General features: G+C 45.6%; 1 protein-coding gene across 6 annotated transcripts in view; it reads right to left on the bottom strand.

The window, feature by feature from the left end:
* The window catches only part of lyst (lysosomal trafficking regulator), a 133,907-nt gene that overhangs the window by 80,153 nt on the left and 28,790 nt on the right, over nucleotides 1-24,964 (bottom strand). For 4 of the 6 annotated variants that reach the window (XR_006023359.1, XM_042065972.1, XM_042065975.1 and 1 more), the window contains exons 5-12: nucleotides 24,288-24,378; nucleotides 21,042-23,199; nucleotides 17,925-18,969; nucleotides 14,588-14,776; nucleotides 12,551-12,707; nucleotides 2,950-3,173; nucleotides 2,028-2,094; nucleotides 1,329-1,438 (exon numbers count right to left, since the gene is read on the bottom strand). Coding sequence is in view for 5 of the 6 variants with exons in the window: in XM_042065972.1 (XP_041921906.1) it covers nucleotides 1,329-1,438; nucleotides 2,028-2,094; nucleotides 2,950-3,173; nucleotides 12,551-12,707; nucleotides 14,588-14,776; nucleotides 17,925-18,969; nucleotides 21,042-23,199; nucleotides 24,288-24,378 (4,041 nt within the window). In the remaining variant the exon portion in view is untranslated. The remainder of the gene's footprint in view (nucleotides 1-1,328; nucleotides 1,439-2,027; nucleotides 2,095-2,949; nucleotides 3,174-12,550; nucleotides 12,708-14,587; nucleotides 14,777-17,924; nucleotides 18,970-21,041; nucleotides 23,200-24,287; nucleotides 24,379-24,964) is intronic. The other 2 variants (XM_042065973.1, XM_042065976.1) reach the window with 1 other exon arrangement.

Below are 24,964 nucleotides of genomic sequence, written 5' to 3'. Positions count from 1 at the left end.
TCTCATTAGTCGAGGAAATAATAAAAGCAGACGACTAATTTCTCTTTCAGACAGCTTGCGGACGAGGGGATATTCAGGTGTGGATGATCGTGTTTGCCCACAGTCATAAAGGTGCACACCAGACGGCTAATGAATTTGACTTAAGGCTCCCAAGAGACCTTCATTAGCGCTGCAGTGATGAAAACACACAGCGCTATCCTAATTGGGGACAGGGGGGTACTGGATGACACCACACGGGGTACTTGTGTGTGTGTGTGTGTGTGTGTGTGTGTGTGTGAGTGAGTGAGAGAGTGTGAGTGTGAGAGAGAGAGAGAGAGAGAGAGAGAGAGAGAGAGAGAGAGAGGGTGCGCGTGTGTGTGTGTGTGTGTGTGAGAAAGAGAGTGAGGGTGTGTGTGTGTGTGTGTGTGTGTGTGAAAGAGTGAGAGTGAGGGTGTGTGTGTGTGTGTGTGTGTGAGAAAGAGAGTGAGGGTGTGTGTGTGTGTGAGAAAGAGAGTGAGGTGTGTGTGTGTGTGTGTGTGTGTGTGTGTGTGTGTGTGTGTGTGTGTGTGTGTGTGATACGATGGCACAGGCAGCTCCGATGAGGAGGGATTAAGGAGAGCATGGCAGTTATGCCCTGCAGCGCCCAAACCCAGCTTGACTCACAGTCGATCATAAAAACACTGGACTATTAAATCCATGGCGGAGAGGGACCAGTATTTTGGCTTTTTCGCAGTCCAATAGAAAAATTCTTCTGCCGAATGAAGTGACTGGCCAATATAAAATCCCATACATTTACAAAACAAACACTGTAAAACTCAACATGAAATATCCAGATGAGTTGAGGAAAGACAGACCACCTGTTGAGGCGAGAGGGCAGATAATAGCCAGTGGAGATCAATGTTATCATAAAATACATCATATAAGAGTCATTTCAATAAAAGTACAGGGATGGGAGGTATGCCTATGCTGGTGGGTCAGCATTTGGAACTTCTCTGTGCACCCGCACACGCACACACACACACGCACACGCAAACACACACGCACACACACATGTGATACAACCTCCCAGAACCTGGGAGCACTGCGGCTTAATGACACATGTGCACAATGACTACTCTATGGAAGAGTATGCATGAGGATCACAGACATAACAAAAGCAGAGAGAGAAAGAGAGAGAGAGAGAGAGAGAGAGAGAGAGAGAGAGAGAGAGAGTGACAGAGAATTAAAATAATGGGACACAGAAGAAACAAGAGGCATAAAGACAAGCAAGGAGGAAACGAGAGGGAGAAAGCGAGAGAAAGATGGAGGGAGCGAGTTTGGTTATGGTGTCGGTGTAGTGTGGTACTCACGGTGGGCGGTGTCTTCTCCAGGAAGAGACGAACCAGCAGAGCCAGTTCCTCAGCCGTGATCCGCTCGCTCACCATGGCAACCAGGAGGTCCACCAGCACAGATTGGCACTCTGAGAGGGATAGAGCAGGCAAGCCTCAAATAACGCAAGCGCGGAAGGACACTCACACACACACGGATGGACACACGCACACTCACACACATGGATGGACACAAACACACATGCAGATAATACGACACACACATATACATAGACACACACACACACACCTCACTGGGGTACACAGACACACACACAGGCATACAGTATGTTCGCCCTCACATAATCATGTGCATCCACACCCACATACTGCAGCAGCCCAGGTCTCCATTAGCACTACTGCCTCAGGGGTAGAGGGGCTCCATGAGCACTACTGCCTCAGGGGTAGAGGGGCTCTGTGGCTTCGGACAGCAGCTGGAGCCGGCCAGTTGTTAGATTACACAGAGCATGGACAATACAGTCACAGCCATGCAAACACACACACAAACAGGAACACAGAGACACATGTACCCTGACACACACACACACACACAAAGAGATACATGCACCCAATCCACCATACAGACACACACACAAATACAAATACAAATACCAACACACAACACACACACACGCAAACACAACACACCCACTTATGTGACGAGAGAGAAAAGACTCCAACCTTCATAGCAGGGGTCCGACTGGCTCAAGATGTTCTGGAAGCCTGTGAGAATGGTTTTCACAGCGCCCTGTGGAGGCGACGGGACACTTTTAAAACCCAGTCGTTCCAAATGCACACAAAAAAAAATCTGAGCCGTGATCATAACACAGCAAATGACAGTGACTCACAGAGTTTTATGAGGACAAGTCCAGGAGATGGTCATTACAGGGCAGCACATTTCCACTTGACTTAACTTAGGACCAAATCACCATGCAGAGTATGGTCTCACATAATGACACTGACATAATGACAGGGTTCCCTCTCTAAGCCAAATGTAAAATTCCCTGACTTTTCCCTGACAAAAATCCTAAAGTAAATGATGCTAAGCTAGGCAAACAGTGTGAGACTGGGTTGTTATACACAGAGGGAAGAGATGGGTACGTACAGTACGTATCCTCTAATCAAACTCTGGGGTAGACTGCAAATAAGCTCATTTCCCAAAAAGCTGCCGTGTTTAGGACCTTTAGGGGGATCACATCAGCCAGCGGCAAGCGTAACGCAACGCTCAGACCATAATAAGTTATCTCGTTCCTAAGCAACACAAACGGTTTGTCAATTGAATACGCTCACGTTGCGATTTGAAAGTTGAACCAAGTTCAACGCTCAGCTTGTCCAACGCGTTAAGCCAGCGTTGCCACTGTTCCGCTGCCGAACCATAGAGAACAATAGGAAACCTGCCGCTTGCCGCTGGCTAATGTGAAGAGTTTACTCACTGCACCACTACTGTACCCATGTGTTATTATGTAAAAGTGAGTCTACTAACCTGTTTGTAAAACAGTGTGATGTGTACACAAATCAACATGATATTGTATAATCTCTATATATGTGCGCATGCGTGTGTGTGTATTGGCATGCACAGACACATGTAAGGGAGAGTACGGACCTGCTTGTAGAGCAGCGCAGCGTTGCGGTGGTTGCTGCGCATGGCTGCCAGAAGGCTTTGCAGGACGTGGCCGAGTACGTCGAGGTCGGGCGAGCCGGCAGCCAGAAGCTGCAACTCCATGGTGCAGATCTCTGGGAAGAGCAGCAGCCCACGGCCGGGGCCCTCGGCCAGCGCCGGCGGCCCAAACGCACATTCCCCCAGCGGGGACGCCTCCACCTTCACTCCTGGAGAAGACAAACACACCGACTTAGATACAAACACAAACACAGACACAGACACAGACTAGTGCTGCCGCGATTAGTCGACGGCAATTTTTTTAGTCGAAGAGTCGTTTTACTATTGACCGCCTATTTGTTTTGGTCTCAAACGGCTCACTGTAATGTTATATTAATTAACTCTATGTTATTAACTCTTGAAACGTACAATGACTTTCTTTGGATGTCAAACAGGCTAAAACTTTGTCAGTCATGTTTTAAACCCCGCTATGCACTGCACTCAAACTGTACGCCAGCAGCAAAGCTGCGTGCCTGCCTGCTTTCAGCCCAATTCATTATTAGGCAGAGCTAAGTGGGGGGAGCTAAGCTAGTAGGTTACGATAGTCCAGACTCTGACTAATATAGTATTGTGGGAATTGAAATAAATGAAGTGAAGAGTCTCTCACGTTGACAACGCAACGGCGTGTCATTACTGTAATTCATTCATACCAAAAAACGTTACAACGAACATGCTGCAGCCCGTGATATCAACAATCAAGGTCCGCGTCATTTCCCATGGTCAATAAGTCACGAGGCATAGTTTTTTAGAGTTCAAGCCAAATGATAAAGTGAGGTAACCTATGTGGTAAGACACGCAAAGTGCCTGTAGCCTACTTGCTTTGAACATGCTGATGCAAAGTCCTCAACTCCTGTCGCCTTTCAAAGTCCAGCGTTTCTCAAACTATGGGCCGCGCGGACCAGCACCGGCCGTAACGTGGACACTGCTGGTCCAGAGCCGCGGAGTGAAATTATTCCCGGGGCTTCATCTGATAATTTGCTGCGCAATGGATCAAGGAACCGCGGACCGACAGAAAAAGAAAACAAAAGTTTCTGCAATCAGTAGGAAATACTTATATATATATATATATATATATATTATGTTTTCCCTTTAGTTGAGTTCAAAATAAAACGGACACAACAAAATAACAAACACTTGATTTAAAAAAAAAAAATAGTCGCTAGATTAGTCTACTAATCGAAAAATTAGTCGAAAGATTAGTCGTTAGAAAATTAGTCGTTAGTGGCAGCACTAACACAGACACAGACACAGACAGGATTAGCCGAGGCTGGAGCAATGATGGAGTACACTTTCTATAGAGCCATACTGTAGGTAGTGCACACTTCCACTTCCAGCCCAGCTATTGAGATCTGCACCCTGCTGTAGTTCTCAGGCTCTCAGGAGCTCCAGGGCTGGGAGTGGCAGGCATGGGAGTCCCCCCACATGATTTACTAGTGACCACACACAGCGGCGGCCACAGTGCCTCTAGGAGCCATTTCATTAAAGACGGCCTCTCTCCCGCCCTCCTTCTTAAGATGTCTCTCTCTCTCTCTCTTTCTCTCCATCTTTGGCCATCAATCCATCTCTGTATTTCGCTCTCTTTCCAATCTCTCAGTCTTACTCTCTCCATGTCTCTCTCTCTCTCTCTCAAATCAATCTCCCAATAGTAAATCAAATAGCAGCAGCACCAAGGCCCCATCTGAATTACAGCCATGAATGTGTGTGTGTGTGTGTGTGTGTGTGTGACTGATGATACAACACACAGAAAAAAAGCTTTAAACAATTACCTTTCTCTAGCCAAATTTCTCTATTCAAATCCAATTTGTATTTTCTGTTCATCTATTTACATAGTCATTAACTATTCCTATTTACATTCACAGATTTCTCAACGCTCTTTACACAGCCAAAAGCCAGAGGCCCTAAAGCCCTGCAAATGCAAACGCTTTCCTTCGGGCTAATGCGGACTCCAGGAGGGCACAAAGCCACGTGCACATGTACATGGCATGCACAAGCCGTGTGAGATCCCAGCTAACTTGCTAATGGGTGTTCTGTAACATAATCAGATTCGGTGCTTACTGGAAGCCACGTCATATGACATGATTACTGGGTGGACGACATCTATTAAATTCCAGTGGCTTGAAATTTAAGTCATGCACAAGAGAGTTACAGTTGCCAGCACAGAGAATAGGAGTAGCTGTGGAGGTTATTGACAGAAGTTCTCACTGCTGGGTCAAAACCTGTCTGAACGATTTCTTCATTAAAACCAGGGGTCTCTAATCAATAACCTATCCATCAAGTGCTTTCTGGTTCAATGTATGGCACACATACCCTACCATGTTAGAAAATAACAAAAACAAATCACTGGCACCAAAACCTGACAACTAAAGGTGCGTCCACACCAGTGATGATAATTATAAAACCAACTGAAACGATTATAAACTCCCACACTGACCAAGGATAAGGAAAGGCTTTCCTCATGGTCATGTATGCATATTATATGTTCAAAATACGATGGATTATGATTGGCTGTCAGGTTTTTATCGTTATCAAAATCGTTCTGAACGCGATTCCCAAAGATATCATTCTTCATTTCGTTATAATTACAATATCTGGTTTAGACGTTCTAATTAACGACAGTGATGCTTAAAACTATAGTTGTTATTGTTATTGTTAACAGTGTGGATGGGCCTTATCTCCAGTCCAAACATGTAAGGGAACCCGAGAAAGACTGTCCATTAAGCAGCAGACATGTTATCATCAGCAACAGGAAAATAAGTGGAGTCACACCCACCTCCGTCCACCCACCACTTTCAACCCACTGTATACCTTGGAAGAAAAAAAACGAAAAAACTGATCGCTATGAAGACACAAAATTAATAAAATGATCTGTGTTCAGGTCACAGTGCGGTGGTGTGTGTGCTGTTGTGTGCGCAACTGAACTGTCAAAAGTTCCAAGTCACAAGATTGTACTCATAAGGCGGCGGTCTGCACCGGCCTTACCTCATTGCCGGGGCCAGTGAACAATGCGTGCATTCTGGAAGACTGGAGGGACATGGAATGTGGCCCATGTGACCACCGCCAGGGGGATCAGAGCCAGAGAAACATGCTGCACATCTCTCTCTCTCTCTCCCTCTCCCTCTCCCTCTCTCTTGGTTTCCCTCTCTCTGCTTCTTGCTCACTCTCTCTCTATCTATCTCTCGCTATCCCTCTCTCTGCTTCTCTCTCATATACACACACCCCCTTTCTTTCTCTCTCTCTTCATCTCTCTACCTCTGGTTAGGTCGTCGTACTGATGTAACCCTGTGAGAATGTTTAAAAATTCTTAAATAAAGGAGTTTTTAACCTTTCCCTCTGTCTTACTCTCACACTCCCTTTCTCTCTCTCCCTCTCTCTCTCTCTCCCTGCCGATCTCCATCCCTCTGTCTTGTCTACCTGTCTACCCGTCAGATGGGAAACAGGCAGTGAGCTCACTGATGTTGTCTGTCAACGCCAACTCCACTCAACGTACAACCTTGTAAAGCAAAACAAATGGCATCAATCTACAACAATGCCAAGACAACTGCAACAACGGCAACATGTAGCCAACCACAAGACATTTTAAAGGTCTATTTCATTCAGCAGACAGATACTGAGCCACAGTCTTCATGGATGATGACCGTGTCTTATGCTGTGACTTCAGCTAACGAATACTGATGAATCAGGTTAAAGGCAGCCACTGAATGTTTGTATGATTGTGCACTCATAAAAAGCTTCAGATATCAAAATGAAATCCAACTACAATGAACAGAATCAGTATGCCAGTATACTGAAGAGATTATGTAGATACGTTCTAACCAAACAACTGCTAATTAAAACCTTTTTTCAGTGCTTCAGTGGTTAAGTCCTGGTCATCCAAAATTAATTTGATGCACTATTCAAGTGGTAGTGTAATATGTGCCTATGGATGCCCTGTTCAACTGGTAGTGTAATTTGTCTTAACTATCCAATGCATTCAGAGAGCAAGGTCCCAGAGGCTCAATTAATTTAGCTACCCATCAACACGTCTGCTACACCTGACAGAAATTAAAATAGAACATTCTCTCAGTTCTTAAGGCTTCTCCAACACACTATTCCAGAACTGAGAAACCAAGACACATCTCACTTTTGACAAAATAGACTGTAAAACAGAGATCTATTCACTATGCAACTGGAATCACAATGGTTTAAAAACTGTGTCAGATTTACAGCTTCCTATTGTGGTAGGTGAAATGTTAAATGTATTGATTTTGTTGCAGGTCTATTTTGGCACAGGTCTCATTTGGCCAGGCTTCCGGGCCAACAGCCACTGCCATTTTATTTATGGCTGTAAGTCAAACGACTCAGTTTCCTCAAAAGCATTGTTTTTAGGTCCTGTTTGTCATTTCACGGACGTTCCCTGAAGATGTGCTGAGGTGTGACAAAAACAAGAAAGAAAGACACTTGCATGGCAGTTCAATCTCCCCGGTGAGACAATCTAGTCAGTGATGCAATCTGAGAGAAAGTGGGAGAGGGAGAGGGAGAGGGAGAGAGAGAGAGAGAGAGAGAGAGACAGAGAGAGAGAGAGAGAGAGAGAGAGAGAGAGAGAAAAGCTTGTGTTTCTCAACAACCTATGCCATCACGACGCACAGTGAACGCATTCAGCCATCGACATGCTCGCTAAAGCACTCCTGTGTGGCATTGCTCCAACAGAGGCCCGTGAGTCATCAGTCAGAGATGCAGATGCTCATTTTCACCTGGTTCAGCTGTGTGTTCTGTGGCAAACGAAGACAAACACCACTAATCTAGTTATCAATCCCTCCCACCACCACCGGGTTGCACTTATAATGCGCTACAAAAAAAATGCTTAGGGACATACTTAAAACGCACAAATGAGAACACTTTAAACTGGTTCCTCATGCTCCCCGTACTTCCATCAGCAGGTAAACAGAGAGAACAGAGCACAACAACAACAACAACAACAACAACAACAACAATACTAGAAATGCAATTCCAAGGAATTACCAGTGCATGAAAATGCTAAAGTTGTGATGTAAAATATCATGTATAGTTAAAACAGATAATACAGAGATGGTTACTACGGTGATGCTAGGATAGACATGGTGGTTGCATAGCTTAATAAAAGTTGATAATTTAAAAGTAGACTGTTTAAAAGCTGAATGTAGGTAGTTTAAAAGTTGTTGATAGACAGTAGATATTTTAAAAGTTGTTGATAGACAGCTAGTTTAATAGATAGTTTAAAAGTAGACCGTTTAAAAGTTGAAGGTAATTGTTTAAAAGTTGTTGACAGACTGGAAGTTTAATGAATGTTGATATTCAAATAGTTTAATGGCTGCGTATAGGTAGATATTTGACGATAACTGAAATTTGGAAAGGCTATAATGTTTGCTAGCAGTTATGCTAAGATTTTTAACTATGCTAACCATGTTACTTAGCTAATGTTTTATAGCAGTGTTAGCAATGCTAACATGCTAACCATGTTACTTAGCTAACATTTTCTAGCAGTTTTATTAAACATGCTAACTATGCTAACAATACTACTTAGCTAACTTAACTAATGTTTTCTAACAGTTTTGTTAAACATGCTAACTATGCTAGCAATACTACTTAGCTAACTTAACTAATGTTTTCTAACAGTTTTGCTAAACATGCTAACTATGTTAACAATGCTAACATGCTAACTATATTAACCATGTGACTTAGCTAACCTAGCTTATCATTTTTAGTAGTTATGCTAACTATGCTAACTAGCATGCTAACAATATTAACATGCTAACTATATTAATTATGTGACTTAGCTAACCTAGCTAATCATTTTTAGTAGTTATGTTAACTATGCTAACTAACATGCTAACAATGTTAACATCCTAACTATGCTAATTATGTGACTTAGCTAACCTAACTAATCATTTTTAGTAGTTATGCTAACTATGCTAACTAGCATGCTAACTATGCTAACCATGTGACTTAGCTAACCTAGCTAATCATTTTTAACAGTTATGCTAACTAGCATGCTAACAATGCTAACATGCTAACTATGCTAACCATGTTACTTAGCTAACTTAGCTAATCATTTTTAGCAGTTTTGCTAAAAATGCTAACTAGCATGCTAACAATGCTAACATGCTAACTAACTACAGTGGGTAGGAGTCATAGTCGATGACAAGTAACAGTTACAATGGCTGAACAGTTAAAAAGTTCAGTAATTTAAAGGGTTAAATTGTTTAATAGTGAAATATTGTAGTGAGGACTTATTTTGAAACAGTTTTTGGCAGAGGAAGCAGTTGAACAGGATGTGTAGTCTTAATAGGGCCAGTTTGTATGCTTAAAGCCTGAGACTGGCAGTTGATCCAGGTGGCCTGAACACCTGCCATAGGATTCTAATTGCTTAACGGCCGTATTATGATGTCACAATCGGCAATGTTAAGTCTATGGGGATTTTTAAAAAGTTTTTCTTTAATAGTTTAAAAAGTATAAAAGTTTCAAAGTTGAAAAGTCATACCAACGCGATCTGTTTGAAGCCCTATGTTACAAAGTTTGAATGAAGTTTCTAAGTTAAACTGTTCAAGAGAAATTGCGTACGGAAAAAGTGGTAAGCGGAATAATAATAATAAGAAGTAGAAGTTGCCTAGGAAGAACAGTACAGTGCATTTTCATGCACTGTAATAAGAAGTTGCCTAGAAAGAACAGTACAGTGCATTTTCATGCACTGTAATAAAGACCAGACCGGCTGAATACAGCTATACCTCAGTCTGGTAAGCATCACAGGACACATGCGCACACACACACACACACACACACACACACACGCACACACGCACACACACCACACCCCTATCATGATAGTCTAAAGCGTGGCACAAAGCATATAATCATCACAACGCAAATCTTATTCCTATCGTACACGCCATGCCCATCTCTGTTATTGAGCAATGCGCCAAGGGGTGTGGCAATTAACAACCTAAGGAGGGGTCTAGAGCATTATCTAAAAATCGCTACCTTACACTACCTAAAACGCATTACGCCACTGATCAAGAGAAACCTTGTCAGAAATCCATGTTGAGTTGTTTATATATATGTTTAAGTAAGACTACAACTACACCCTGCTTCTCTCGTCCACAGGAACATGCACCAGCGCATGTCCATACAAAACATTACAAATTACACGATTACAATGGGAAACATAATTATAATAAATATGTTACGAAATACGTAATATGAGTAGTTATTCACCATCATTTTGCAAATTGGTAATGACGGTTAAAAGTGATTAGGCGAGAGCCACATACAGTATGGAACACAGCTGAAGACGCACTGCCACAAGATGTAAGCAGCAACTCCTCTGCAGGATAAAAGTCCTTAAGTTTTTTATTCAGTCATTCGAACATTATTGGTTGCTTTTTTCAGGCTGTTTTCGATGGTAACCTACTGTATTGTCAATCAATAGTGAAAGTAACAGTGTATAAATGTTTTGTTGTTGACTACACCACGGTGAAGTTAGTTTCACTTTGCCAATGAGTTCAAATAATAGACAAGTGCAGATGCGTGTAGGCTATATACTCTGCTAGATTTTAGTTTAGTGGAATACCTGTTCAATACGGTCTCGCGTGCAAGCAGATTCCTTCAAATGTGACCATCAAAATACTGATGCGCTGTTTGAAGTCACGCTGCTTGCTGTTAAAGGGAATGAAAGATGTCACTCTCATTGGTTTAAAGGATGTTATGCCCAAAACACACCCATGACTGATTAAGAAACATAAGGCCCACCTTCTTGCGCCATGCGCTGGACGTTTGATAACGTTTCATAACTAAACCACACCCAATGTGGACTGGACAAACCCCGAAATTTGTTTAAACTATTCGCCAGTGACCATGCGTTTTAGAACGCCAAAATATAGCCCCCAGAGACACACGCACACAGACACACACAGAGACACAGAGAGACACACAGAGACAAACACACACCAGTGTGCCAGTAAAGCACTTGCCACCGTGACTCATGATGCAGCACAGAAAGCAAGCCTTTCAGCGAGCACAACATGCCCTGGGGCACAGCAGACAGGATGTTCAGCACAGTGGACGGGTCAGCTGGGCCTGGAAAGAGTTTTAGAGCAGAGCAGGTCTCCGTAACAGCAGCGTGACTTTCGTTTAACTCCCTGGCAGAAACACGACGCCAGATTCTACTTGTTCCGACAGCATCACTGCGATTACAACTCTACCTTCCTCTCCCCCCCCCCCCCCCCCAGTCTGAAATGCCAAGACGGTGAGCACTACAGGCACTAATGAGACATGCTAAAATATAGATAGGGGGACAGATAGATCAATCAATAGATTAATCAAAAGATAAATACAGATAGATATTTTACTGATCCCAGAGGAAATGTAGTCATCCAGTAACATAATGACAGGCAATAGAATGTTAAACTGTGTCCTGCCTAGACTGACAGCCGAGGTGAATTACTGTAGCCTAAGGCTAACTCTGGTACAATGCATCGAATGGCAACTGGCAATTACACTTATACATATTCTACTGCTCTTTATACAGTTCTTACTGCGCATGCACTTATTTTTACTCCTCCTATAATGTTTCTGGTACTACACTGCACATATCTGTCTATACGGTTCATACTAAATATCCATATTTATTCTGTTTTTTATAATACTGTTAATCCACTGCATATATCTATATTATTTTATTACTCTTATAATGTTACTGCTACGACACTGCACATCCATATCTATCCATATCCATATCTATTCTGCTCTTATAAGGCTACTGCTAATACAATTGCACATATTTATATTATATTTAATTTATGTTACTGTAAACCATACAACTTTCTTAACTGTATACTACTGTCTACGCTGCACTACAGTATGTCTTATACTGTTTATATTGTACCAACTATCTATACTGTGTATACTGCATCACATTGCACTTTTTTGCACTTCAGGTTAGAAGTAAATTGCATTTCGTAGTCTCTGTACTTGTACTTTGCGCAATGACAATAAAATTGAATCTAATCTAATAATACTATTATTATTATAATAATAATAATAATAATAAAAATAAAAATAGACAAAATGAACCACACACTAGCTCACGCTACATAACAACATGCAGAAACATAAGATACTAAATATACCAAAGCACTAGTACAACCTCCCAGGTCTCCAGTACAGTCCTGTCCACTCCACTCCAGGATGCCACTAATAAGCGCTGACTGTGACTCAGATCCACATGGCTCTTCCTGTTCCTGGCTGGGCCACGCTGCTATGACTTGACAAGTCTCATTTCTGACCTTCACCATCAGGACCCCTGCTGACTGTGACTCACTCTGACCAGTGGATTTGGGTAAGCCTATGCAAGGTCGTTCAGCTGTCTGTGTCTGTGTCTGTGTCTGTGTCTGTGTCTGTGTCTGTGTCTGTGTCTGTGTCTGTGTCTGTGTCTGTGTCTGTGTCTGTGTCTGTGTCTGTGTCTGTGTCTGTGTCTGTGTCTGTGTCTGTGTGCGCGCGCGTGCGTTTGCATAGCCACGGGGCATTTCTGGCCTACCTTCGTCCTGCTGGGCCGAGTCCTCTGGGTTGCTCTCGCTGTCGGCCTCGTAGCCCTCCTCCTCACCTGGCAGTCGGGGCCCACACACCTGGGATTCGTCTGCGTCCTCAGACAGGTCGCCGCCCAAGGAAGGCACCTCCGCAGCGGCCTGGACCTTCTGAAACAGAGCGAGGGGGACAACATTAGAGTCATGGCAGATGAATGATGACCCCCCCCACCCCCCACACACACACTAAATGACAACATGGAGCATACATACTACATACCGTCTTACTCTGGACTCTTTCAGCTAATGTTCAGTTCGACAACCCCCGGTAGTCTGTAGTTCAGAATAAAAATTTGAGCCCTTCAGTGCGCTCGGAGAGAGTGAGAGAATGGAGGGATTATTTCTCCTTCTTAACCTGCTCCACCAAGCCTGCCAGGAATTTTTATCCGCGGAGTGCAAAGTCTTGTCCGGCCTGAGTTGTTGGCAAATCCAGCTCAGGAGAAACCATAATGTCAATGCTAGGAGCTTTCAAAAACTGAACCATTTTTCCAAAAGGCAACACAAAAATAATAGCAAAAAAAGAGAAGATGTTTGGTCATAAGATCCCATCAGCTGACCAATGGGACATAAACACTCTAGAAGTTCCCCAGAGGAGTTCAATCACTCGTGGTCTCTCCTTCCATTTGTCTCCTCCCCCCTCACACACTCCCTCTCCTCTCCTCAATCATTCCCTCCCTACCCCCCTCCTATCCTCCTCTCTACAACTACCTCCCACTTTGTACCCCTCCTACCCACGGTCCTCCCACCTTTTCTCCCTCTCTCCTCCCCTCTCTTCCATCACTCATTCCTCTCTCCCTCTCTACTGCGATCCCTTGCTCACTTTCCCTCGCTTTTTCTCAGTTTCTTCCACCATCCCCCTTCTAACGCCCCCCCGCCCCCCCCCTCTCTCACACACACACACACAGACAGTCAAACACACACAGTCACAAACACACAGTCACACACAGTTTATCCGCTTATCTTTAGAAAGAGTTAATGGAGCTCTCCAACTCCAAGAGCAACAAATCATAACAGCAGGCCAACAAGGGAGGGAGGTTTCCTGAAAGTAAACCCTGCCAGCCATCCAGATCGGATCGCCGAGCCCTCCTCTCGGTCAGGCACCACCAGACGTCGGTCACGCCTTTCCACCAAAGACCCAAAATAAGCTCCCATATTCAGCCACGTCTACCCTCTCACAGCGTAGCTCAGCTGAGCGCAGCCGCCCGCCGCCCTGTCCCTTTTGAAGCCAGGATTACTGTAAATGCTACCTTCTTTATTCATATGTTCCTCTCCACTACAAAGAGAGAGTGAGAGAGGCGCTTTTATCTGCCGTTAGGCCGCAGACCTTGCCACACGATGTTCCGGTTCTTTCCTCCGCTCTTCCTTGGTTCATTAAGGCAACTTGGGCTTTAATAATGAACTGACAGTAGATGAAATGCTTTTTATGCTTTTTTCACAAACCAGAAAATCCCTTTAAATCCACAGTGAATAACTCTCCTTTAAGGCCATAACTTTGGTTAGACCATGGATGATTGTCAGCTTTCTGTAATCATTACCAAACACTGCAACTGTTATGAAAGTCCTGATCTATATCTCTCTCAAGACCTCATGACAGACAGACAGACACACACACACGCAGTTACTTTTACTGTCCTTATCTTTACCCATATTGGCTTCTTACTGCCTCGTAGCATTGTATTATAGCCACACATTCTCAAAGCAAAACAGTTTGGCAACACACTTACCTATAAATGAGAATTACCTTCTGATCTCATAATGTGACTTATCGGTAACTATATCAAAAGAGGAAGCAACTGTACAACTATCAACAAACAGGTCGTTTCTCACTTTCAGATGTACAATGAAACTGAGATGCAACTGAGGTACAAAAAAGACAATCTGATGCAGAACCTTTTCAATTAATATGCTTCTGTATATGGAGATGGGCTGTGATAGTTTGATTGTTTTGGTTTGGATCACAGACAAACAAAGAAATAAACAAATCTGTTTACATTTGTTTTCCTCCACTCGAGACTCACTCTCTCTGGTTTCTCCTCGGGGGCGTCGGGGCAGGAGCGGACCTGGGCCAGGGAGACACGGAGCAGCGCATCAAACAGTGGCACGGCAAGGTCAGAGTTCACCACGCCCGAACGTGAGAGCTGGTCCCGGACCTCACGCAGTGTCTCATCCACCGACTGCAGCTACAGGGGGAGAGAGAGAGAGAGTCCGTATGGAAACATAGGGCTTGAGAGGAAGTGGGGTCCCTGTTCTGAGCCACTCTAGCTCTAATAAGTAAAAGCACTAAGGATTGCTGATGATAATGGCATACAGATTCAAAAGAGAAAACAACTAATGACCTGGATACAGGGCTATAGAGTCATATGACCATACATATCTATACACATACAGTTAATATCATTTGGCAACTTCATCTTCAAAAAAAGTCTACAATAATTTCCTGTGTATTAGCCGCATAGTGTATAAGCCACAGGGCAGTGTTTTATGCAACTTAAAAGAAACAAAGCCATATTAATATCATATTAACTGCCCCCGTGTATTAACCTCATAGCTGAAGACATTTTGCAAAATCAATGTATGAGCGGCTAATAGTTGGTAAATTGCGGTAGGGTCATTCCAAGTGAAAACAGCCAAAATCGGGGCATCATGTACATGGTACCTCTCAGATTTTGCTGAAAAGCGGTGAAAATATGCCTTATGTTACCAAACGATGGAATCTGAAGTTTCAGGTCAATATCTCAGGTTTGCCCGTGGCATCCATTTGAATTTCGGGTGCCACGGCCGTAATTGACACATTGGAATTTCACATCTCATCTTTTGCCATTTTTGGAAGCCCAGAACGTCTGTTCTAATTAGTGTTGCACGGTGTATCGATACTAAAAAGGTATCACGATGCCTTGACGCAAAAAAAACCATACTATTTTAGACGTTTTTAGAATCGATACTTTATTAAAATAATAAAGTTCTGTGTCTGTGTGAACTGCTGCTCTCACTGCTCCTTGCACGCATCTAGGCAAGTGGGCGTGTCAAGCAGGCAGCTCTGAGTGAGTGAGTGTGCAGCCAACGTCAACATAGTTCTTTGCCGACAGTTCTAGGCCTTGTGGATAAAACAAAAGGTGCAGTGAAATCTGCAACTATTTCGGATACATCGCGAATAGTGAAGGCAAGACATCAGGTACACAGAGGCCCGTTTGTAAAATATGTTTCAAAGTCATTTAAAAGCAGTAGGCTACGCATGGAACTTGGCTAAACACCTCGCAGACATATCATATTTGTCATGGCATGTAGACCGCTAATGAAAGCCCGCATACAACCAAAGCGTGTTGAGTCCTAATAATAATAGCGGCTTATTGTTACAGTACGTGGTAGCAAATCATGTTATCAAAGAAATAGACGTAATGTAGGAATGCACACAGATATATTGCAACAGGTAATGGTGTAGGCCTATCTGACGAAGACCTGAGTGGTTGGAACGTCGTACTTGTACACTGGGCGCAAAGAAGACCATCCTCACATTTTCCCCTTTGCAACTGTCAAAGAAATCCCATGAACAAGGGAAGGCCTAGGGTAGCCTATACTGTACATCAGATGGCCTAAAGATTAGGCCTCTCTGCATAGAATTCAGTCATTTGCATGCAGTAATTTTAACACTGACCTTGATCTAGCCTAGTTTGGCTATTTAAAGCTACTTTATTGCCAACACACAACACAATGTAAATTAACTATAACAAACAATAAAAGGACTTAATCACTCAAAGTAGGCCTACTATTTCACTGACTGACATAATAATTATGTAGGAAGTTTAGAACCCAGAATTGACCTGCACACTACAAAAGTGCACCAAATTCAACACAAATGACTCCACACAAATGAGTCCTTTCTTCTCCAGATATCTTAGGATTTCGCCGTAGTATCGTTTTAGTATCGAGCATCGTGATATTTATGGCAGGTATCGTATCGAAGTCATAATTTTGGTATCGTGACGACACTAGTTCTAATAGTGGTAGACGGCTGGAAACTGGTGTGGTAGTTCATTGTAGTCTGTACTACACAATTCTGGAGGCAGAATCAACATTCCTTACTGTTTGGGTGAGAGGTGGGTCACCAAAGTCCTAAAAAATGTTGACGGCATGTGTGATTTTTCACTTTTTGGATGGCCTTAGCACCACAATTAATGATCATATTTATTCTAAACAGGATTATTTGTTGGGAACCTTGCTCTTGCCAAAATTAATTTGAAGGGTATGGTACCACTTATTTAGTTCTTTAAAAGTTTGATGGCGGGTCTCTTTCATGGGGGATAAGGAGTTAATCCGTGACAGTCTCAGTATTTAATTGTTTGCCATCACTGAGCATAATACTAAGTTATTTCCACTATTTTCATGCTTTATCATCACTAAATTCTCCCTGATCTACATTCCAGACTTCTGGAAACAATGTCCAAAATGGTGCATTATGAAGAATAAAATTCATATTATGGAGCTTCATAGTCAAAAATGTTATTTCATTAAAAGAAAGAACAAATATGTATCTTTATCTGGTATAAATCCCATTAGGATCATCAAGTGCCCACATGGTCATTTGGGGGTCCAAATATGGGGTTCCAAAAGAGTCACCTCTGCCGGAGAGGGTTTTTGGACCCCCATAAAACCCCCGCCAGTGGTACCATACCCTTCAAATTAATTCTGGCAATAGCAAGGTTCCCACATATAACAAATAATCCGGTTTAGAATAAATATGATCATTAATTGTGGTGCTAAGGCCACCCAAAAAGTGAAAAATCACACATGTCGTCAACATTTTTTAGGACTTTGGTGACCCACCTCTCACCCAAACAGTAAGGAATGTTGATTCTGCCTCCAGAATTGTGTAGTACAAACTACAACGAACTACCACACCAGTTTCCAGCCTTCTACCACTATTAGAACAGACGTTATGGGCTTCCAAAAATGGCAAAAGATGAAATGTGAAATTCCAATGTGTCAATTACGGCCGTGGCACCCGAAATTCAAATGGACGCCACGGGCAAACCGTTTGAGATATTGACCTGAAACTTCAGATTCCCTTGTTTGGTAACATAAGGCATATTTACATTACATTACATTACATTTGGCTGACGCTTTTTAGCCAAAGCGACTAACAACATGGTAAACAGTTTAAGTTTTAGAGCAGTTCTCAACAAGTTCTCAACAATTTTTCACCGCTTTTCAGCAAAATCTGAGAGGTGTCATGTACATGGCTGGCTGAGTTGGCGTGGAATGACCCGGTAACTAATTTATCATGATAAATCCATTTCAGTTGACGGTACGTGGTGCTGTAAGCAGCCTTACCTGCAGGGAGAGGTCAGGCTCAATCTTCTGCAGGGTGGTTGTGGTGCTGTGGAGGCAGATGGCCAGCAGGGCCTCCAGGAGCCGGATGCTCTGCAGAGACCACTCCTCCTCCAGCCTGCGGGCAGGGTCCCTGGCCCCAGGGCCCTTAGTGTCCGCCTGCCCGCTTGCTGGAGGCTCTGGGGGGCCCAGTGGTTCCTGTGGTACGGCCTCCTCCAGATCGATTGGTGCCGGGGTAGAGGTGGGTGTGAGGGTAGGTGTCGGAGTGGACGCTGGAGCTGGGGAGTCAGGGTGGGACGGGCTGGCCTTGCCCTTGGCGTCGCGCTTCTTCTTCGGCTTGCCTCCGTCTTTGGTCTTGCAGGCGAGTTTCTGGATGACCATTGTCATGAGCCGCAGGCAGACCTCCAGGCCGCCCAGCCGGAAGAACTGCCTCTGGAAGGCCGGGCTGGCCAGGTAGACCCAGCGGCAGACGGACCAGACGTCGGCCGCCCGGCGCACCTGCTCCTTGGAGGGCAGTGCCACGCTCTCGGGCGACAAGCAGGGAAGCCTGCTGCCCAGGGGCTCGCTGGCCGTGCTGTCGTAGCCCGACGTGTCCTCTGAGTCGTTGGCTGAGTCCCGGTCCGAGTCGGCCTCCTTGCTCACACACAGGAAGGCCACACACAGGAAGAGGTTGATGGCGTTGAGCTGCGCTTCGCCTCTCTGCTGCCCGGCTCCTGCCGCCGCCGATCCGCCACCACCTCTTTTGCGCCTCGGATACGCCTCTTTCAGCCCCTCATAGAACTTGCTGAGGCTCTGGGGGCCGTCCCCTCCTCCGCTCGCGGCGTCTCGGGACCCCACATCGTCCACCAGGCCCAGCACAGCATCTCTCTCCAGGGCCTCGGCCCGGTCACGCTCCTGCAGGGCGGTTGTCTCTGCCAGCTGCTCCCAGGTGCACAGGATGAGCGCTTCAAACACCTTGAGGGCCCAGGAGCGCGTGGCGTCCAGGTACACCAGTTCCGTCACCTGGTTAAGCCCATTACAGCTCAGGAACAGGTCTCGCACCACACGACTGTGAGGGGGGGGGGGGGGGGACACATTTGGACTCCGGTTAAAAACAAGATGAAAGCACCAAAGCGGTTTGTCTGTCTCTTGCTCACAGCCAAGCAGAGCTTTTAATATCAAAAGAATCACCACATAATCTGAAACCGTTCAAGAATAGAGTAACTCAAGTGTGACGTTCCGTTTCCATGACACCAGAATCACTGGATCTAAACAAATTTTCAAAGTGGCTTAAGTAGCATTGAATGTAGACATGTGGCATAATTTCTAGCTAATAAATTGTTTTAAATGTAGGCTATAGCCATTTAAATGTGTTTTACCTGCTAGGCAGCAGCTTAGCCACAACACGGATTCCCTGGCAGGTGTAATAGAAAGAAACAAAATTCCAGTGGATATTTCACAGCTTCTGAAAGACTGGCAGCTGTTAAGAGTGACGTTTTTTGCCAAAAAAATAAAGCCAAGACACATCCGTGAATTTAAGGATTTTAACTGCACGCCCGCAGTACATGCAGGTCTCTTTTACGGAGGAAACCCATGCTAAAATAAAATTCTGTAGTCACAAATTTTATCGTGTTGATGAATGTTGTAGTATGCGATTCCTACTGTGTAAAAAATATTTTGCAAATGTTGTAAAATTATTGAATTAGATTAAGAAAGCCACCGCTATGGTGATTACTATGGTTAGATTGATTTGTTTAGATCCAGTGAAATTGCTGCCTTGACAACGCTATGTCATGGCTTCGGTACTCTATTAGTGTTCATACTCCTCGTAAAATTTTCAACAGACTACAACATATCGCTAAGGCGGAACCCAAGGCGTCGAAAATTGGCATTAAGGGTCAACAAAAATAAACTGTAAGTCAGTGCAAGTGCAATAAATTGTACAAGTCAATGGGGAGGGCCTTGCCTATTTTACTAAAGGTCTGATGATATGAAAATACGTTTTTTCTGTCTCAGTGTAGCACAGATTTGAATATCTAAAACATTATATAATTTGTTTACTTTAAAACATCGCCTGAAGACATTATACAAATATGTGCAAAGGATAAATCAGGGAGCTGATATGTGTACGGGAGCAGGGGGAGTAAATCACAGTACACTGGTGCTTATGCAAGCCAGCACTCCACACACACACACACACACACACACACGCACGCACACACACACACACACACACACACACGAAATGCCAGCCAGCCATGAATGCACCGTTGCCCTTAAATCAAGCACATAAACAATTTTGCAGGCTTTCAAGAGCCAAGCGAGTTGCAATATGCTGTTAAGAGAGACGACAAATAAAAAGGTGACTGATGTCTCGGGAGGACGGGGGACGCTCCCCCTCGGTGAGCGCATTAGCAAAACACGACACCCTCCTGCACTGTGGGAGCACCATTAGCCGAATAATTCATCCAAACGTCATGCCGATCAGGGAGGAGTCCCCACTCAAAATGCAATCAAAACCGCCGCAAGGAAGAATTCAAATTGGATTTTGATAGCATTGTTGTTCTCTTCCTAACAACAATAAAACAACGGGAGAGCGAGAACCGTCGGTAAGATGGAGACTAAGGTCATACTGAATCTCTGGTGGGTCTTAAATGAAGCCAAAACGACATGAGGGAGAAGATCTGACAGAGGAAGAGGCAGAAAGACTGAAGATTCAAGAGATTTTGGTCACTTTACTTGAGCCTTACTTCATGACTGACATAACATGACATATTTATGATATGGTTATGTTAAATATTTTATGGCAGAGGTCAGGCACATCATGATGGCTAATGTTCACTGATTTGACAATGTAATGTTACAAGTATCGATACGTAATTGTCATAACAAATGAATTATAGTGATATGACATTGCACTGACTTATAACTATCTACGACAGCATAGAACATCTATATGTTCTATTGTATGTTCTTGTGTATGTATCTACATATACAATCCATACCATGCCATGCAAATATTATGAAATGCTAATGCTCGTGTTATGAAGCAGGGTTTAAATAAAATGTGAGAGGTTCAGGAGGAATTGATGTCGGTGTAACAAAACATAGTAGAGGCTAGAGAAAAAGAGACGGTCTTACCTTGACTTGAGAAGAACAGGTAGAGTCTGCAGGTAAACGAGTAGGACCTCCATGGGCAGACAGTGGGTGTGGTACGTGCATGCCTGGGTACAGGTGATGGAGACACCCAGCTGCTGTGCATGGTGTGCCAGCTCCACCCCGCGCTGCAGCACAGGGCTGAAGATATGGGTGTAGAGTTGCCACTGCACCACCGCGTTGCCCCTTAATGTGAGCTGGCACAGGTGCCCGGCGATCTGCTGGCTCAACTGCCAGTCCTCGCCAAACACCAGCTCCTGGTAGGCCTTCAGGGCGTCCCACTTCCACAGCATGTCCTCGGCCGCCCCGCTGGGCAGGATGCCCTTGGAGCGGTAAGAGAGGTTCGGGGAGGTGGCGCCAGTGGCCGTGGGTGCGGACTCGGGTTGGCAGCTCTGCAGCGTCTCCTCCAAGCCAGGCAGCTGACTGCTGTCGAGGGTGCAGATGTTGCAGGAGGCCAGCTTGGCCTTCTCTGAGGGCTGGCTGCCCCCCAGCTGCTCCAGCACGAGCCGGCTGAGGACGCTGAGCACGTGCGACTGGTAGCTGCGGAGCCCGGGCGCCTGGAAGGCCTGGAGCAGCGGCTCCACTACGGAGCGAGGGTCCATGCAGCAGCAGATGCCCACAGCCTGCATGCCCGCCAGCACCTGCAGCACGGTGGGGCCGGTGGGCGAGAGCCGCTGGAGCAGCCGCAGGCACTGGTGGGCGCAGGCGGCCAGGCAGCAGCAGCGCTCTGGGTAGCGCACCTCGCCATCGGCCTCCTCCTCGAAGGGGTTGCGGCGGGCGGCCTGCTTAAAGGCGGCGACGGGCAGACCGGTGAGGTCGCGGTGGTGGTGCAGGAAGTGCGAGTACTCGCAGCGGCGGTGCCGGCGCCGGGTGCACACCGTCTGGTGCAGCTGCTCGGACTTGGCCTTCTTGACGGCGCCGAGGATCTTGAGCATGCTGGCCACCAGGCCCCGCAGCCTCTCCGACGCCTCGCCGCCCAGCTCCGCGCTGACGTTGACGCTGTCCCGTCCTGCGCCCAGACCCTCCAGTCTCAGAGCTGTGGCCTCGAACAGGTCCAGCCCGCGATGCTGCACGAACTCGTGGACTAGCTCCAGCGCCTGGCTGAAGAAGAAGGGGTTGGGGGTCGAGGCCTGAAGGCAACTGAGTAGCACCTGGAGGACCCCCTCCAGCAGCTCGGGCAGGAGCAGTGCCCGGTGGCGGTACCGTGAGAAGGAGAAGTCCTCCTGGACCTCCTGCAGGGTCTTCTTGGGGCGCGGGGCGAAAGGGTCAGCCTGCCGCTCCAGGCAGCTGCGGATCTTGAGCGTGGCGCGGAGGAGGTCCGTCAGGCTGCGGCGCAGGTTGTCCGGCAGCGCCTCGCTCTGCCCGACGTCCACGAACATCAAGTGCAGGATGGTGCGCAGGAGCATCCGCTGGACCAGAGCAATGGGCTCCTCCGTCCAGCCCCCTGCCAGTTCATCGATGCCACCGCCACTACCACCGCCTCCTCCTCCTACACCGCCTCCATCTCCTGGACCACAGCAGTCGCCAAACTCCGTGAGGATCTCTGTGAGTGTTGGCACCACCACCACGGCCAGGCCCGGGTTGTGGTTTATGGACATGTCGAATTTGCACACCTTCTCCAGCAGGGAGAGCAAGACGTGGCAGAGGTCGAAGGGCGAGTTCTCCATGCGGTTGAAGATGGAGAGGGCTGTGGGGTCCATCAATACCTCGCTGTCCAGCCCCTGCGGCCCAAAGAGCCTGGGGTGAGGTTGCGAACGCTCGAGCGTGTTCATGCTGTCGGCGTTGAGGTTTCGCTGGATTACAGCTGCCTGCTGAGGCTGTGGAATTAGGGCGTCTGATTGGTGGTACTGGCAGCTAACTCGGAGTGTGGAGCCGTGTGACCGGCGGTGCTTGGACCCCGGAGCGGGGACCTTGTCGTCAGAGTTCCCAGCTTCCGAGTCCGAGGTGGAGAGCTGGGACTTTCGTGCATCCCTCACCGAGTAGCGCTGGGCGGTCCGCCGTGACCGACGCGATTTCCAACTGCCGGACAAACGCTTGCCGGAGTTCTGAGCATCGGAACCGGCCTTCTCCTGCCCAGCCTTCAGAGGGACGGTTCTGCCCTCCCGGCTAAGGAACACTTCCAACAGTGAAGGCAGGGTGAAATCTAAAAACACAAAACATACACACACAAAATCTGGTTTATACATAATATACACATTAATACCTTATTTTCCAAGACAACAATACAATAATAAAACAAGTTTGAAGTTGGGTTTTTAATTAAATGAACCATGTTGTCCATCCGTTTCTCTGGGCTGTGAGAATCATGTTACTTTAGTCAAAGAACCCTCCATTCGCTTTTCTTTCCAAAATGAGACATTTTCAAGTGATCCCAAATGGTGTTGTATTTACATAGAAGTCTATAAATCGACTCTCAATCGATATACCATCTGTGTGTTGTATTTTCATGCTAAGACCTATAATTCAACTCAGCAAAAAAACAGCATCTAGCCTGCTTAAACATATTTAGATTAAGCACACAAACAAGAGCATCGATGAAGAATCCAATAAAGCAGCAATTTAGCGAGCCCATGCTAGAAAAGATTAGCAAGTCCCCACTAAATACTCATGGGCCCAAGGTCAGTCGGTCACTGCATCCACCCCTCTGTTTTTGAAGCCATGTTTATTTCCCCTTCACTACAATCTCTAACTATTCATTAGGAACCGTGGACCACAGTTGTTCGAGGAATTATAAAAAGCAATCATGGATCAAGTTGCGCCAGTGAATGAAACACCATTAGCTTGGCCAACCAGCACACATCTTTTATTGAGCAACTAAATTAGTCAGGAGTGTCCTCACTGAGGCACGGAGATGCATAATGTATAACAGCTTCTCATTTACGCCCTGTAAGCTAATCAAGCAGCACGGCACGGCACAGCACAGCACAGCCCCACACAGCACACAATTCATTATTCCATCGCTTATTTTTAGAAAACTGCTGTCAATAGTTAAGGTCCTGTTAATTTACCCCAGTCAACTAGCAAGTAAAAGTTTTTTTGTTTTTTTTCAATCACATGCATCACTTACATCTATATCTGTGAAGGAAAACAAAATAGTGGAATAAAGGATGAAACTAAGACAAGGAAAAAAAAAGAACAGGACTAAGAATAAGAGTAAGACTAAAGACTAAGACTAACACCGTAGTATTATCCAGGTATTCCCATAAGGGCACAGCAGTGATGTGAACTGACCTGGGGCCTTTTCTTCTTGCACGGGGATCTTCCAGACAAGTGGCAGCAGCGACAGCAGTAGGGTCAGCAGCTCCTCTCGACAGGTCAGCTCCTACACAGAGGATAAGAGAGAGACACACACTCAGTCTTTCTGGACGATCTCTGAAGAACAGCCTTACAGGGGCCTCACAGAATCATCAAAATCTATAGTCGTCTCCCCCAGGCTTGAAAAAGGGAAAAAATCAGTGCCTGAAGTTATCAGACATTTTCAAAGCTATATATAACTATCTAGTTTCAATTCTTAAAATGTCTAAGACCAGGCCTTAATTCCGGCACAGTGCCTGAGAACACCGGAGTCTCCCAGGGTAGTGAAATCCATTGTCCATTTGCCTTAGCCCAACACTGCTCACCCCCTTTAAGTTAGCTTAAAGCTGTAAGCTGCAGAAAGAGGATGCTATGCATCAGTGGGTCAAAAACCAAACTCCTCGAAAGCTTTTTCCCGGATTTCCTCAGACCAATCTCAACTTGTTGGCGAACTGGCTGAAGTAGACATGTTGTGTGGAAGCACATCCCCCTAAATACCGGCTCCACCCTGAAGCGCCAGAGCACGCCAGCATTCCTCACAGGCTGGAGAGAAACTGCTCCTGGATGTGTGAATTAAAAGCAAATACAGGGGCCTTGCCAGCAACCTCACGTGA

The sequence above is a fragment of the Alosa sapidissima genome, chromosome 16, assembly GCF_018492685.1.
Source record: "Alosa sapidissima isolate fAloSap1 chromosome 16, fAloSap1.pri, whole genome shotgun sequence".
NCBI classification, from domain to species: domain Eukaryota; kingdom Metazoa; phylum Chordata; class Actinopteri; order Clupeiformes; family Clupeidae; genus Alosa; species Alosa sapidissima.
This window is presented reverse-complemented; position numbering and strand designations above follow the sequence as displayed.